The 17,488-nt window shown below is 43.4% G+C and overlaps 1 protein-coding gene across 1 annotated transcript in view; it reads left to right on the top strand.

Moving 5' to 3' along the window:
* LOC126266856 (mucin-2-like) overlaps positions 1–17,488 on the top strand; it is a 77,065-nt gene that overhangs the window by 29,447 nt on the left and 30,130 nt on the right. Inside the window, exons 3-4 of the mRNA XM_049971471.1 lie at positions 8,776–9,044; positions 16,646–16,828. Of these exons, the coding sequence (XP_049827428.1) occupies positions 8,776–9,044; positions 16,646–16,828 (452 nt within the window). The remainder of the gene's footprint in view (positions 1–8,775; positions 9,045–16,645; positions 16,829–17,488) is intronic.

Genomic DNA, 17,488 nt, shown 5'->3' with positions numbered 1-17,488 from the left:
TACACTCTGCTCCATCAACCAATGTGTATACCTGACACGCTCTTCTCTGAGAGAAGAGCAAGACACACAACGTTCAAAATCTCTCACCACTGGATCCATCTCATAACGTCTTCAAACAGAAAAATAGATGTGCTGTTTGTGACTTTCCCGGCACAATAACTGCTACATTGCTTCGCGGGCGTCGCATCGGATACAGTTTTGGAAGTAGTACAGTATTTCGAGTAGATAGCTGCTCGTCATCTTCCGGCGCTTACTGAAGCTGTCTCGTTGAAATATTGTGCAACTTCCACAACATTATCCGACTTGAGGCCCGTGAACCAATGAAGCTGTAAAATAAATGCCCCATACTGAAATGAAAATAGAAATGAGCAACGAAGCATCCTTTGCCGAGGCAGTACATATCGTAACTTCCACAACAGTTACCATTAACAGTAGTTATTCATCCTTGTGACAGCCTACACATTATGTCCAATTTTTAACTATTCCTTTCCCTCTCAGAACTGATGACTCGAATTATTTAATTTCGTTATGTTCACTCTACCTCTCTGAAGTGGCAACTTCCGTAACACACACTTACAACAAGCATTGTAGGGAATTCGTCAATCCACATCATATACCACTTAATACAACCAGAAAGTTTCGTCTTTCGCCACAAACAATCTTACAATACCGCTGCAGATTGGAGAAACCATTTTGTAGAGTAGTGATACATCCTTGTAGCCGCCTACACATCAGGTCCATTTCGCAATTATTCCTTTCCCTCGTAGAACTGATGAGTCCAATTATTTAATTTCGTTAACTTCACACGGATATTCGCTCTCCCTCTTTCCAATGGCGACTTCCCTAACACACTCTTACAGCAAGCGTACTAACAATGACGACTAAGACTCTTATACTCTTCCAGGAATTGTATGTCTGTACCTCTATCGCAGGAAACATACTACCAGCAATGAACGCTTAACTGCAGCGCGACCTACACTTACTGCCTGCCATTCACCAACATGCCTCTACCAGTATACATTCCTAACCTTTATGCTCGTGGATCAGGTCTCTTAAATAACTACCTCTTTGCACCTCTGTACAGGAAGAGGAAAACATTTACAAAACTACACATCACATCACTCCCCTTCTCCCACTAAAATGTTATCACCAAGTAGTCAGTTCTGCACACAAGTCTTAGTGACGGAGGCAGCATCTGACTTAGCGTCAAACTTGTTTCTCGTCCCTCCGAAGAGCTCACACCTTCGACCAGACGCCGATTTTTGACGACGACGGCCGTCCTTGCGGAAGCAGCCCTCACGTCGCTTTCGCGAGCTCTGTGCCTTACATTTGTATGCCCCTTCCTCTGTCGCCTCTTTCTGCACATCACGGAACAGATTAAAAGCTGCAAGAGAGCCTCGTTGAATTTTTCGATTTTAAACGTGCAAGGAGCCCACTCTGGAATATGTCGTGTGGTCGCTGACAAGGTGCCATGTAACACATGTTGTTGCGGCTGGCCGTGGGCGGACTCAAAACATCGAGAACCTCAATAGAACTGATACGAATTTCGTCTGTCAGAGCCTGTGGTTTCTGCAGTGTCGTGACAACTTTCTGATGGTTTGTTCACACTAAAGTCTGCCTTTCAGCATCACTAATAACAGAATGCATGCATTTTTCTGCAGTGGTTCTTTCCGCACTTTATCTTCCAGATCCCGTTTCATTCGTTACATGAACGCCTATCTCGCCTGCGTTAACCTCATCCTGAACGTCTGTGGAACCGTTTGATTGTTACTGTCTTTGCCTCTTGCAGTGCTACAAAGTAATCTTCTCCTTCATCATACACGCTACAGATTTTCTGTCTTTGTTCCCCTCTGTTTGCATGCATGCATCACTTTGCGGTGGCATACATGCATCTCCTTGCGATAGTGATTCTCACACTTCATCTTCTACTATCATTACGCCTGTTGCATGACTCGCTATTTCGCTTGAGTTATTCTCGTCATGAATATCTATGGAGCTGCAGCTTTCGGCAACGACAGATTCATCCACACTCTGTACGCTTGTGGGTTGAGTGTTCTCAGTTACGTGGCCGTCTTCATGAGGTTCTGCGGTGCAGCGACTTTCAGCTAGCGTGGACACTGTAGCCACCCTCCGACGATCTGCTGTCGTCGATTTATCTGACGTACGATATTGATGTTGTTACGTACCATATATGCCCGACTGTTCGTTATATGTGTACCTCAGATGCGGGAGCCACAAACATCATTGTAACGGCAACTAAATTTCGGAAATTTTAGAAATTTATGGTAAGTTCCTATGGTACTAAACTGCTGAGGCCATCGGTCCTTACGCTTACACATTACTTAATTTAACTTGAACTAACTTACGCTAAGGACAAAACACACACACACACACACATGCCCCAGGGAGGACTCGAACATCCGACGGGGTGAGCCGCGCGAACCGTGGCAAGGCTCCCAAGACCGTGCGGCTAATCTGCGCAGCTAAATTTCGGGTTTTCATGATAATTAATGTTAACATTTTGCTCAGTCGATCACCCTTCAGTTGTTGCTGCGTTACCGAAGACAATATAGTTAGTAACGTCTTTCGGTGTTAGTTATTACTAATACACACGCTATTATGGAAATCACTTTAGTTTTTTATTAACAACAAGTAATGATTGCGTTTTGCATTGAGGGAAAAGGAGGGTTGATCCTACAATTACTCTCAGAAATTACGGCAACTAAAATATCGTGATTTTTGTAGTTCGTCACTCAAAGATATTATAGCAAGCACTATGGTCCATTTCTATACGTCAATACACTCATTCAAAATTCGTATTGCTTTCACTTTCACAAAGCTAAGTGTCCAGTTCCGTCCTTATATTCAACTGAACGTCCATTCGCATAGTCCACAGATCCTATTGTCAGTTATTCGGCATGTAATAGAATTTAATAATGGGCGCTACTTTTTCTTTCGCAAACAATTCCTCAGATATTCTTAGTCTGTAACCTTACTGCAAAACTCTGTCCCGTAAAAGCTAACTATAATCAATTTTCTTGCAGCTTAACAGAAGTGCCCTGACCCCTTCGGTAGCATATCACAAGGAAATCCCCCCCCCAGTATATTACACGCCACAGCTACGTAGACTTATTCAGAGCGCAGGAAACAAGACACGAGAAGTGACAATACCCACGCATGGTTTATGTAGTAGAATTTAGAAACAAAAGTAGCCACGTTAAACCCTCTTCGATTTCCCTAAAGCGCTACTTTGCTGCGGGCGTTATTCTGATGAGAGATTAAATATCGATAATTTTAATTAAAACTTGTTGTTATTGTTGTTGTCTTCAGTCCTGAGACTGGTTTGATGCAGCTCTCCATGCTACTCTATCCTCTGCAAGCTTCTTCATCTCCCAGTACCTACTGCAACCTACGGCCTTCTGAATCTGCTTAGTGTATTCATCTCTTGGTCTCCATCTACGATTTTTACCCTCCACGCTGCCCTCCAATGCTAAATTTGTGATCCCTTGATGCCTCAAAACATGTCCTACTAACCGATCCCTTCTTCTAGTCAAGTTGTGCCACAAACTTCTCTTCTCCCCAATCCTATTCAATACCTCCTCATTAGTTACGTGATCTATCCACCTTATCTTCAGCATTCTTCTGTAGCACCACATTTCGAAAGCTTCTATTCTCTTCTTGTCCAAACTAGTTATCGTCCATGTTTCACTTCCATACATGGCTACACTCCAAACAAATACTTTCAGAAACAACTTCCTGATACATAAATCTATATTCGATGTTAACAAATTTCTCTTCTTCAGAAACGCTTTCCTGGCCATTGCCAGTCTACATTTTACATCCTCTCTACTTCGACCATCATCAGTTATTTTACTTCCTAAATAGCAAAACTCCTTTACTACTTTAAGTGTCTCATTTCCTAATCTAATTCCCTCAGCATCACCCGATTTAATTTGACTACATTCCATTATCCTCGTTTTGCTTTTGTTGATGTTCATCTTATATCCTCCTTTCAAGACACTGTCCATTCCGTTCAACTGCTCTTCCACGTCCTTTTCCGTCTCTGACAGAATTACAATGTCATCGGCGAACCTCAAAGTTTTCACTTCTTCTCCATGAATTTTAATACCTACTCCAAATTTTTCTTTTGTTTCCTTTACTGCTTGCTGAATATACAGATTGAATAACATCGGGGAGAGGCTACAACCCTGTCTCACTCCTTTCCCAACCACTGCTTCCCTTTCATGCCCCTCGACTCTTATTACTGCCATCTGGTTTCTGTACAAATTGTAAATAGCCTTTCGCTACCCTGTATTTTACCCCTGCCACTTTCAGAATTTGAAAGAGAGTATTCCAGTCGACACTGTCAAAAGCTTTCTCTAAGTCTACAAATGCTAGAAACGTAGATTTGCCTTTTCTTAATCTTTCTTCTAAGATAAGTCGTAAGGTCAGTATTGCCTCACGTGTTCCAACATTTCTACAGAATCCAAACTGATCCTCCCCGAGGTCCGCATCTACCAGTTTTTCCATTCGTCTGTAAAGAATTCGCGTTAGTATTTTGCAGCTGTGACTTATTAAACTGATAGTTCGGTACTTTTCACCTCTGTCAGCACCTGCTTTCTTTGGGATTGGAATTATTATATTCTTCTCGAAGTCTGAGGGTATTTCGCCTGTCTCATACATCTTGCTTACCAGCTGGTAGAGTTTTCTCATGACTGGCTCTCCCAAGGCCATCAGTAGTTCTAATGGAATGTTGTCTACTCCGGGCGCCTTGTTTCGACTCAGGTCTTTCAGTGTTCTGACAAACTCTTCACGCAGTATCTTATCTCCTATTTCGTCTTCATCTACATCCTCTTCCATTTCCATAATATTGTCCTCAAGTACATCGCCCTTGTATAAACCTTCTATATACTCCTTCCACCTTTCTGCCTTCTCTTCTTTGCTTAGAACTGGGTTGCCATCTGAGCTCTTGATATTCATACACGTGGTTCTCTTCTCTCCAAAGGTCTCTTTAATTTTCCTGTAGGCAGTATCTATCTTACCCCTAGTGAGATAAGCCTCTACATCCTTACATTTGTCCTCTAGCCATCCCTGCTTAGCCATTTTGCACTTCCTGTCGATCTCATTTTTGAGACGTCTGTATTCCTTTTTGTCTGCTTCATTTACTGCATTATTATACTTTCAGCTTTCATCAATTAAATTCAATATTTCTTCTGTTACCCAAGGACTTCTACTAGCCCTCGTGGTTTTACCTACTTGATCCTCTGCTGCCTTCACTACTTCATCCCTCAAAGCTACCCATTCTTCTTCTACTGTATTTCTTTCCCCCATTCCTGTCAATTGTTCCCTTATTCTCTCCTTGAAACTCTGTACAACCTCTGGTTCTTTCAGCTTATCCAGATCCCATGTCCTTAAATTCTCACCTTTTTGCAGTTTCTTCAGTTTTAACCTACAGGTCATAACCAATAGATTGTGGTCAGAGTCCACATCTGCCCCTGGAAATGTCCTACAATTTAAAACCTGATTTCTAAATCTCTGTCTTACCATTATATAATCTATCTGATACCTTTTAGTATCTCCAGGATTCTTCCATGTATACAACCTTCTTTCATGATTATTGAACCAAGTGTTAGCTATGATTAAGTTATGCTCTGTGCAAAATTCTACCAGACGGCTTCCTCTTTCATTTCTTAGCCCCAATCCATAATCACCTACTATGTTTCCTTCTCTCCCTTTTCCTACTGACGAATTCCAGTCACCCATAACTATTAAATTTTCGTCTCCCTTCACTACCTGAATAATTTCTTTTATCTCATCATACATTTCATCAATGTCTTCATCGTCTGCAGAGCTAGTTGGCATATAAACTTGTACTACTGTAGTAGGCATGGGCTTTGTGTCTATCTTGGCCACAATAATGCTTTCACTATGCTGTTTGTAGTAGCTTACCCGCACTCCTATTTTTGTATTCATTATTAAACCTACTCCTGCATTACCCCTATTTGATTTTGTATTTATAACCCAGTATTCACCTGACCAAAAGTCTTGTTCCTCCTGCCACCGAACTTCACTAATTCCCATTATATCTAACTTTAACCTATCCATTTCCCTTTTTAAATTTTCTAACCTACCTGCCCGATTAAGGGATCTGACATTCCACGCTCCGATCCGTAGAACGCCAGTTTCCTTTCTCCTGATAACGACGTCCTCCTGAGTAGTCCCCGCCCGGAGATCCGAATGGGGGACTATTTTACCTCCGGAATATTTTACCCAAGAGGACGCCATCATCATTTAATCATACAGTAAAGCTGCATGTTCTCGGGAAAAATTACGGCTGTAGTTTCCCCTTGCTTTCAGCCGTTCGCAGTACCAGCACAGCAAGGCCGTTTTGGTTAATGTTGCCCCTGCCCCTGCAACTGCTGAAAAGGCTGCTGCCCCTCTTCAGGAACCACACGTTTGTCTGGCCTCTCAACAGATACCCCTCCGTTGTGGTTGCACCTACGGTACGGCCATCTGTATCGCTGAGGCACGCAAGCCTCCCCACCAACGGCAAGGTCCATGGTTCATGGGGGAATTAAAAACTTATTCAATGTTATTAATTTATTCCGATGTAATCGATCACCTCTCCTCTATATGAGAATAAGCCTGACAATATTGTTCTTAATTCAAAGAGCCGTTATAACATGAATATCGAGACACGTTCCCGCACTGGCTGTAAGGTTCCGCGTATTGCTTGCCGCGTTCGTTCACACATTCCTTGCTCCAGCTGTACATTTCAGCACACGACTTCCGACGTCCCTGACGATTGACGGATAGCTCGGATTTCTGCAACTGTTGAGTCTGCGTCCCAGTTTCTCACCTAGCTCTTTCCTTGTCCCTCAATTAAGGTCTTAATATGATCATCAAATTTCTTGTTCCGGTCATGGAATTTTTTAAACAAAATACTTCTACTTTACAAAAGACTCCTGCGAAATCGGTGTCCTGAGCAGAGAAGTCGCCAACTGAAAGTTCAGTGTTACGTATTTAGTACACGTCCTCGGAGGGTGACCTAAGTGAAAGTATAGTGTTGTTCCGCTGCCTAAAATGCGTGAAGGTAAAATACTTATAGGAGTGTCGTCAACTGAAAGCAGCGTGTTAGTCATCTAAAATGTCTCTCGGTTGAGTAAGCTAACTGAAAGCATGCATATCAATAACCTAGTGTGTTTAAATTCGGTTCACTGAATAGACTTGGGGAGAAGAGAATTTGTGGCACAACTTAACTAGAAGAAGGGATCGGTTAGTAGGCCATGTTCTGAGGCAACAAGTGACCACCAATTTAGTATTGCAGGCCAGCGTGGAGGGTAAAAATCTCAGCGGGAGATCAAGAGATGACTGCACTAAGCAGATTCAGAAGGATGTAGGTCCTGGGAGATGAAGCTTGCACAGGATAAAGTAGCATGGAGAGTTGCATCAAACCAGTCTCTAGACTGAAAAGGACAACAAAAACAACAAAGTGAAACATTACTGTTTGATCTAACATGGATTCCGGCAGGAAAATATGCATGAAAGAACAGCCGCCTGCAACCTTTTCCTTTTTAATCTGATCTCGTTTCTAAGGCTGAAGGGTATAAATATTAAAATTAATGTGACGACTGACTCGTTAATTCCACATTCTTCTACATGTCAGCTTTCTCGCCTGCTGGTTTCGTAATCATGATGAACACAGTCCGCCACAAGCGTGCTGCAGAGGTGCTGCATTCAGGGAGACTTCATGAAACGGGCCAATGATCACTTTTCAACATGACGGCATAATTTTTGCTCTGTTACATATTGTCAGCAGCATTCTTGTTTCTATGTCTGAGTTTTCGTCCTTGGTGACTGCTATGTAGGTGGAAAGTACTGGCAACCTGGAATATTTGGAGCGCGTGTCAAGAGGATTTCAAGGAGAAACATATATCAGAGTCAGAATCACAAGCAAATTGTTTCCTCCAGTCAGTAAATGCATGCCCTCCAAAATTAAGATTGATGAGCAGTTTAAAAGCTATTCTTGTGATGGAATTAGACAAATGGTTGACGGAAAGGGGCAAACAAATTTACTTTCTCTACCGATTTTTTGAACCAAGGTCCTTGAACTGATATTTATTTAGTTAAATCAACAATAAGTTTAAAATTTTAATCTTGCTGATTTTCAAGTACTATTTGTAATTTAGAAATCCTGTTTTCTCTCTGTCATCTGTAGTAATAAAGGTGTTATGTAATTAAACATGCCTATAAATATTTTTTATTTAAATCAACTACGATCCTAAAATTTATCCACTGATAGCTAAACAAAATTCTTGAGTAAATTTCTACAGATATCTCATACAATAAATTCAAATTATAACGGCTTCTTGTCTCAAATCTAAAAGCCTGTTTCCAATCAGGAACAGCCTTTTTTTGTCTCCCGAAAAGCAGATATACTGCAAATAACGATATTTTCCGTCAGCATCGCTATCACTGAGGCGATTTACGAGAAATCGCTGTATTGTACCTCATATAATTTTTCCATGTGTCAATAAATCTACAAATATACGGATAGCATGTAGAAATTTCGTCCAACTACATAGGTTAGCTAGAGGCGTCCTGCAAACTTGACGTAATTTGACACTTTTTTTTACAGGGGCTTGTAAATGCGTGGCACGTGACCTCTGTTGTCGCAGAGGACTAAAAGATGTGTACTAAGAGAAACTATTACGGTGTAAAACTCGTCTGTGATGGTGGACGGAGAGCGTGATGCGAGCGGACTCTGTCGGTCAGGTGCTGCTGTGCATGGGCGGCTCCATCGCGCCCACCGTGCTGGAGACGTGTGTGCCGCCGGCGGTGTGCAGCGCTGAGGAGAGGCGGTGCACCACCGACACTGCGACGTGCAGCCCGCCCGACGCAAACATTACGTGCAACGCTGTGGGCGTCTTCCCGGATCCTAACGACTGTGCCGTATACCACATGTGCGTCAAAACGGGCGACAGCTCGACACGAGTGGAGTGCGACAGTGGCTGGGCGTACGATCCACTCACTGCCGCGTGCAGGTGAGGCGCCATCGGCGCTGCCTACTAACGTACGGTACTTGCTACTAAATCTAGGTTGAACACCTGTCTCAAGATAGTCTTCACTTGAAGCTGCCAAGGGAGCTCCTTCAGTGTGTATAATCTATGTGTGTTCAGCCTGACAGTTTGTACCGAGGCCAGGACTGAAACGTGGGTCCGCCGCTCACCAGGCAGGCGTGCTGCCCACTGCGCCACGCTGCCACAGTGGCTCTGCACAGCTGCACGGACGACTCCAGCACGCCTCCCCCGTGAATCTAAGTTTCCATTCACGCCTCAGCCCATTTGGTGTCCGCTCTATGATATGTTCCGATAAGCTTCCCGTGGATTTTCAAGGACGTGTGCTTAGCGATTTGACGCAGTGTATAGCGATTCATTGCCGTGTAACTGAAGCAGTTATTATATAGCTAAGGTGTCTGTTCTTTCGAACATGCATTTCAGAAAGAACAGACACCGTACCTATGTAATATACGCGCCTGACGGCAACCCGATCTTTCAGTGTAGACGCACGAACATCTCCAGCCTCTTGCGCGAATACGGTAGATGGTTCAAATGGCTCTGAGCACTATGGGACTCAACTGCTGTGGTCATTAGTCCCCTATAACTTAGAACTACTTAAACCTAACTAACGTAAGGACATCACACACAGCCATGACCGAGGCAGGATTCGAACCTGCGACCGTAGCAGTCGCACGGTTCCGGACTGCGCGCCTAGAACCGCGAGACCACCGCGGCCGGCGATACGGTAGGACTGCGAGAGAACAGGAAAAATGGACGGGGACCCTACTCTACACAGGGTGGTCCATTGATCGTCACCGGGCCAAAATCTTACGAAATAAGCGTCAAACCAAAAAACTACAAAGAACAAAACTCGTCTAGCTTGAAGGGGGAAACCAGATGGCGCTATGGTTGGCCCGCTAGATGGCGCTACCATAGGTCAAACGGATATCAACTGCGTTTTTTTTAAAAAAATAGGAACCCCCATTTTTATTACGTATTTGTGAAGTGCGTAAAGAAATATGAATGTTTTAGTTGGACCACTTTTTTCGCTTTGTGATAGATGGAGCTGTAATAGTCACAAACATATGGCTCACAATTTTAGACGAAAAGTTGGTAACAGGTACGTTTTTTTTAAATTAAAATACAGAACATAAGTACGTTTGAACCTTATATTTTGGTTGTTGCAATGTGACACATGTGCCTTTGTAAACTTATCATATCTGAGAACGCATGTTGTTACAGCGTGATTACCTGTAAATACCACATTATTGCAATAAATGCTCAAAATGATGTCTGTCAACCTCAATGCATTTGGCAACGTGTAACCACATTCCTCTCAACAGAGAGTAGTTCGCCTTCCATAATGTTCGCACATGCATTAATAATGCGCTGACGCATGTGATCACGACAGCAAATATCCTTCAACTTTCGCAATAGAAAGAAATCCGGGGACGCCAGATCCGGTTAACGTGTGGGCCACGACCAATCCACCTGTCATGAAATATGCTATTCAATACCACTTCAACCGCACGCGAGCTTTGTGTCGGACATTTATGTTGGAAGTACATTGCCATTCTACCATGCAGTCAAACATCTTGTAGTAACGTCGGTAGAACATTACGTAGGAAATCAGCATACATTGCACCATTTAGATTGCCATCCATAAAATCGGGGCCAATTATACTTCCTCCCATAATGCCGCACCATACATTAGCCTTCTAAGGTCACTGATATTGCACTTGTCGCAGCCATCGTGTATACTATGCCGGTTTACGTTACCGCTGTTGGTGAATGACGCTTCGTCGCTAAATATAACGGGGGTAAAAAATATCATCGTCCCGTAATTTCTCTTGTGCCCAGTGGCAGAACTGCACACGACGTTCAAAGTCGTCGCCATACAATTTCTGGTGCATAGAAATATGGTACGGGTGCAATAGATGTTGATTAGCATTCTCAACACCGACGTTTTTGAGATTCCCGATTCTCGCGCAATTTGTCTGCGAATGATGTTCGGATTAGCCGCGCCAGCAGCTAAAACACTTACTTGGGCATCATCATTTGTTGCAGGTCGTGGTTGACGTTTCAGATGTGGCTGAACAATTCCTGTTCCCTTATATAACGTAACTATCCGGCGAACGGTTCGGACACTTGGATGATGTCGTCCAAGATACCGAGCAGCATACATAGCACACGCCCGTTGGGTATTTTGATCACAATAGCTATACATCAACACGATATCGACTTTTCCCGCAATTGGTAAACCGTCCATTTTAACACGGGTAATGTATCATGAAGCAAATACCGCACACACTGGTGGAATTTTACGCAATACCACGTACTTATACGTTTGTGACTATTACAGCGCCATCTATCACAAAGCGAGATATGTGGTCCAACTAAAACATTCATATTTCTTTACGTACTACACGAATATGTAATGAAAAATGGGGGTTCCTGTTTCACTAAAACGCAGTTGATATCCGTTTGACCTATAGCAGCGCCATCTAGCGGGCCAAGCATAGCGCCATCTGGTTTCCCCCTTCAAGCTAGACGAGTTTAGTTCTTTCTAGTTTTTTCGTTTGATGCTTATTTCGTGAGGTATTTGGCCCAGTCACTATGAATACACCATTTTGTGGCATTTGGAGGTTTGCGTCGAATGGGAGGCGTGCCCGGATACCCAGAGCGTTTAAGCCATTGAATTATTTCATTGCCCCAGTACAGCAAAAGTCGGAAATTTCTTTCAAGTGAAGGTGTTACGTTAGATACGTAATCTGACTTAGATACTAAGTGTAATACGGAAACTTCTGCAATCAACTACTAACTTATGAACGGCTGTAATACCAGATAGATAAGAAAAACAGACAAAATTTTAATTTAAGTAACTGATATTTTACTATACGTCTACCTTCATCAGAGAAAACAGATTTTTAGTCAGACCATACGCAGTATTAATGCCTTTGTCTTCAGTGTTTCACAGGTTATATGCTCTTCCTGTCATCGCTACGTGTCTAACACTATTAATCATCTCATCTCTTTTACTAAACTGACCGATTTTCTGCCCCTGCATAGTATTGCTCCGTTGAGCCTAAAGTTAAGTAGCCACTTGTGTCGTAGCAGGTGTCCCAATAACCTAATCCTGTTTCTGGTAAGATTTCTATCTAAACTTATTCTTCTTAGTTCACCTTCGTTTTGTACCCTGTTGTAGGCATACAGTTGATGAAAAGTGTCCGGACAGCCTAATGAATTGTGCAACTGACCACTAGACGTCTCGGTTGGCGTACCAGCCAGTATAAAGGGAGGTGGGGCGTATGGTGGCGTCAGCGTCCGCCCCCGGCAGCTGAGTGGTCAGCGCGACAGACTGTCAATCCTAAGGGCCCAGGTTCGATTCCCGGCTGGGTCGGAGATTTTCTCCGCCCAGGGACTGGGTGTTGTGTTGTCCTAATCATCATCATCATCCCCATCGACGCGCAAGTCGCCGAAGTGGCGTCAAATCGAAAGACTTGCACCAGGCGAGCGGTCTACCCTACGGGAGGCCCTCGTCACACGCCATTATTATTGTGGGGTGGCTGTGACAGCGGGGTGGGGTGGAGCGGCCAGTGGCTTGGAACGTGGGGCAGCCACTGGACGTCACGCGAGTAACACATCAGACACATTCCGACCCTTCTAAAATGGTCCAGGTGTGCCGTTTGTGAATTCATGTTGGAGTGGAAATGCAAAGGAAGACCACGCAGACCCCACGCATTGACGAGCAGCGACCGCCGACAATTCTGTAAGGCAGCTGTCACGTACCGAGGGAGGACACTGGAAGCAGTCCCTCGCAGCCCCGCCAGCCCGGCAGTCAGACACAGTGAGTCCGAGCAGTTGCTGACACCTCCTCACACGTGTTGTCACTGCTAAGTGGCGCCTGAGGTCGTGTATAAAGCGACGCCGTTGGACCGTTGTCGATTGTATACACAACTGATTTGGAGTCGTGAATCTCGCTATACCCTATGGCAATTCGATGGAAGCGTTTGGTTTTGGCGAACGCCTGGAGAACTTTAGCTGCCAATGTGTCTAGAGCCAACAGCGAGGTTAAGAGGAGTGGTGTCGCAGTGTGGGGGTGCGTTCGCTGGTTACGCTGTGCTCCCTTTGTTGCCCGGAAGCAAATTCTAAATGTGGAAAGTGTGACGGGAGTTACGATTAATCAAGGAAAACCCCAGTTGGGAAACGGGGCCAAAATTAGTTGGTTACTGTCGAGTTGCAATTTACAATTTCTTTATTGATTACTTCAACCAGTAAAAGTCATTTCATTACCACTTGACCAGGAGCTGATCCAAAAAAAGCTAGCAGGCATGAGTGCCTTTTCAAAACATTTTATTTAAAACCGGCTTTGATAAAACATTTGATAACAAATCAAAATTTTCCAAGTAATCAAATTAAAAACTTTACTTTACCGTTAATAGCCAAACGATTTTACTTAAAACAGACTTCGAAAACGCATTTAATAAAAAAATTAAAACTTTCCAAGTAATGAAACAAACACACCAATTTGCATACAATTTCGCTACCGAACATGTAGGGAGCCACTTGTTTTAAATTTTGACACAACAAGATATTAAATTACAAGGGCTCGCCAACAGGGAGGCAGAACTAGCATTTTCAAAGGGTGCCAAGTAGATTAACACAATCAAAGTAAAGATACAGTGATTCACCTTTTACAATAACTAACAATTTTAAAGCTACGTAATTTTAAAAAACCCACCAATGAAATGCAAACTTAACCTTTTTAAACGATGGCCAAAAACAATCAGAATAAAATACAACCATTTAATATTTTACAATAACTAACAACTTTAATACCATGTCCTGCCAATAAATGTCCTGGGATAGAAATAATTAACCGACCGGGAGTAAGGGCGGCCACAATTGTCTGCCGAAGGATGCTCAGACTAGAAGCGGACTAACAGACCCACAACACCTCACATTCAGCAATCACATCGACCTCACGCGAGGCCAGGGGACGTTCAGATGGCTCTGAGCCCTATGGGACTCAACTGCTGAGGTCATCAGTCCCCTAGAACTTAGAACTACTTAAACCTAACTACCCTAAGGACATCACACAACATCCAGTCATCACGAGGCAGAGAAAATCCCTGACCCCGCCGGGGATCGAACCCGGGAACTTGGGCGCGGGAAGCGAGAACGCTACCGCACGACCACGAGCTGCGGACCCAGGTGAGGAGGAGGAATCAAATCAGGAACCATAATCCCTGCCCAAAAATACACTTCCTCCCAGGCAGTACTAATAAGAAGTTCAAAGATCACTGTCTATAATTACACCGGCGACAGAACAGGAAACCCGAACGCAGGACGCCACAAGGCAGAAAAGACGCTGGTTGCACAAACCAAAATTCTTCAATTAACATCTAAACTTTTAATCTACTTAACTTGCAGTTTATCAGAGAAAGAGCAGGTGAACTCCGGTGCAAGGTTGCTTACACCCGACCCTGTCCACGTCGGCAGCGTACCCAACTGGGCACAGTCACGCAGCCACGCGCTCTGTCGCCGGAGCCCTCGTCTTCTCTGCAACCACGGCGGCGAAATACCACTCCTCAGGTTAGGCGAGTTACTAGTCCATCATTCCCGCCTCCAGACATCCGTTGCCGCTTCCACCAAGTAGTGACTCGGAACCGCAGCCGTGGCCCCCGGGTGTTCACAGCAATAGCTTACAGCCTTGTACCGTCAACTCGTCGCACCGCCAGGATAGACCACGCGGCTTCTCGGAACAACTGCCAACTCTCCACCGCCACGCCGCGGTCTCATAGTACGACATTATCCAATTCCCGATTTTAAAACCGACCGATCGACTCGTCACCGCTAGGCAACCAACCGGCCATCCCCCAAAAGATCTTATTCCCTTACACAAGGCTAACAGGAAGCGACCCGAAGACCGATAAGACCAGACACGCCGGAGGGTAATCTCAACAGAATCGTACGCAGCATAACGATAAATATGAAAGAATCAATTAACGATGGAATGGAAGGACTCAGAACAATCTTAGCACCGCGATATATGTTTGAGAGCCGACACACGGCTCAGAAAGATATATCAAAATTTGAGGCATTGCGTACTGCGTGCGGTGGAAGAGCAGTTTGCACAAGTTTATCGTGTTTATCAGTATGTCACTGCTCCCTATCACAAAGCAGAGTCAGTAAGGCAATGGTCTGCTGACAGAACCATTCCTTAAATGGACTGGCCTGTCCAGAGGACCGACTGAATCAGGTGGGACTCGTCTCAGATCTCGGATGGGTTCGATGCTCGATCGTTACAGACCCGAGCGTCAAACACCTACATCTTATTCTGGTTTTCGGTGCCGAGGAAGAATGGGCTGCCATTTCTCCACAGACATTCACACGCCCCACTCAAGAGTGTCTCCAGAAGAGAGTTTGTTGTTGTTGTGGTCTTCAGTCCTGAGACTGGTTTGATGTAGCTCTCCATGCCACTCTATCCTGTGCAAGCTCCATCATCTCCCAGGATCTACTGCAACCTACATACTTCTGAATCTGCTTAGTGTGTTCATCTCTTGGTCTCTCTCTTGTAAGCGGTCATAAAGGTGAAGGACAGACACACCCCCGTATTAATGTAGGCTATTTCTCTGATAGCAGTGTTCGCTAAAGTTATTGAAAAGGCTGTGTATGTAAGGATAATTGATCATTTTATTTGCTATCAAATAAACGGTTCGGCCTTGGAAGTCGTTTAACAAATGAAAATGCTATAGTCTAGAATCAACATTTTACATCGGCACAGCTCTTCCACTGAAGCATATATATATATATATATATATATATATATAATTCCACTTTTCACGACGAAATTTTCTTCATGTATTTAAGCATAGTGTGATTTACAACTTTGGCGTTAAGTAACTTTGTTTCCCATTCCATTTCGTGTCAGTATCGCTAATCCGAAGAATTGTCTGGTAGCACACGTGAAATTTAACCAGTGATATGTCCATTCTGTATTCGTAATTCCTCATCAAACAGTCGCAAGTTTGATCTTTGTTGTACACGACGTCGCAGATTTTGCCCTTTCCCACAACCAACGACCGCAGTTCAAGAAACGTAACCGGTAACGTCAGTTGAACTCAGAGATATCGCCGGTTGGAGTGACCGAGCGGTTCTAGGCGCTACAGTCTGGAGCCGCGCGACCGCAACGGTCGCAGGTTCGAATCGTGCCTCGGGCATGGATGTGTGATGTCCTTAGGTTAGTTAGCTTTAAGTAGTTCTAAGTTCTAGGGGAATGATGACCTTAGAAGTTAAGTCCCATAGTGCTCAGAGCCAGTTGAACCATTTTTTTTTTTCAGAGATACCAAATATCGATCTCCGACATCGTTTTTCATTAGCACTATTACTGATACATACATTTAGAGGATTTCTTAGAAATAAGAACACATCAGCCTTACCACTGTGAAACTAAATTTCTTCTTAGGAGATGAGGCTGTATACCAGCTTAATGGTAATTTTTATGTTTTGGACTACGTCTACCGAAATATGACTTTCACAACTCAGCAATGCGTTATTTGACTGGTGAATTCATTCTGTTCCAGGCTAAAGCCGACGGATAGCGTGTGCACTGACCTCCCACTCACGTGTACCGAACTCAGAGAGAGTAACGTGGTCCCAGCCAACCCCAGCATATACTACATATGTGTTCAGGACAAGAATGGAAAGCTCGTTCCAAATTTGTACAAATGCGAGCACGGGGAAAATTACGATCCGGTCACTTTCAGGTAAGGTAGAGTAACCACTGCTGCTGAAACGCTGTGGCGCCTATATATATACATAAGGGGGATGGTCGCCAAATTTTAATAATAGAATTGACTATGAATACAAGTGGCAGTGAGCGAACTGAATATGCTAGAAATGATATAATCCTACATGTTACGAAAAATGAAACTTAACTACCTCAATCAAAACCCATACTACTTTGCATATATAGCAGCCTACACTCCTACTCAAAAAGAAAAAAAACATTTCGCCACATAGGATAAAATGGAGCCAAAATATTATGTAATTATTGTTTGATGTGAATGAATTAGGTTATCCTCAGACACATATCACAAGAAGTGATCGATAATGTGAAAATCAGCACTTGTTTCTTTCATGAATTATTAATTTTGCATATGTTTTACAGTTTTGTTGTTTATCAGAGTCAAAGCAGAATACTTTTTAAACTATTTACATGTATTTTAACAATTTTGGCCATATTGAAATTTATAAAAGATAATAACAGAGAACTTTGTAATTTTGTAAAATGTTTCCTCAAACTTAGGTTTCGTTTAATCCCATAATCGACATGTGAAGAAGACCAAATTTTTCCAGGTATATGCGACTTGATGAGAGAAAATATTACTATATCATAAATTTTAATTTTTAAAATATTTTTCTAA

This window comes from Schistocerca gregaria, chromosome 4, assembly GCF_023897955.1.
Source record: "Schistocerca gregaria isolate iqSchGreg1 chromosome 4, iqSchGreg1.2, whole genome shotgun sequence".
NCBI lineage: Eukaryota > Metazoa > Arthropoda > Insecta > Orthoptera > Acrididae > Schistocerca > Schistocerca gregaria.
Note: the sequence above shows the minus strand (reverse complement) of the source record. Positions and strands in the feature narration are given on the sequence as shown.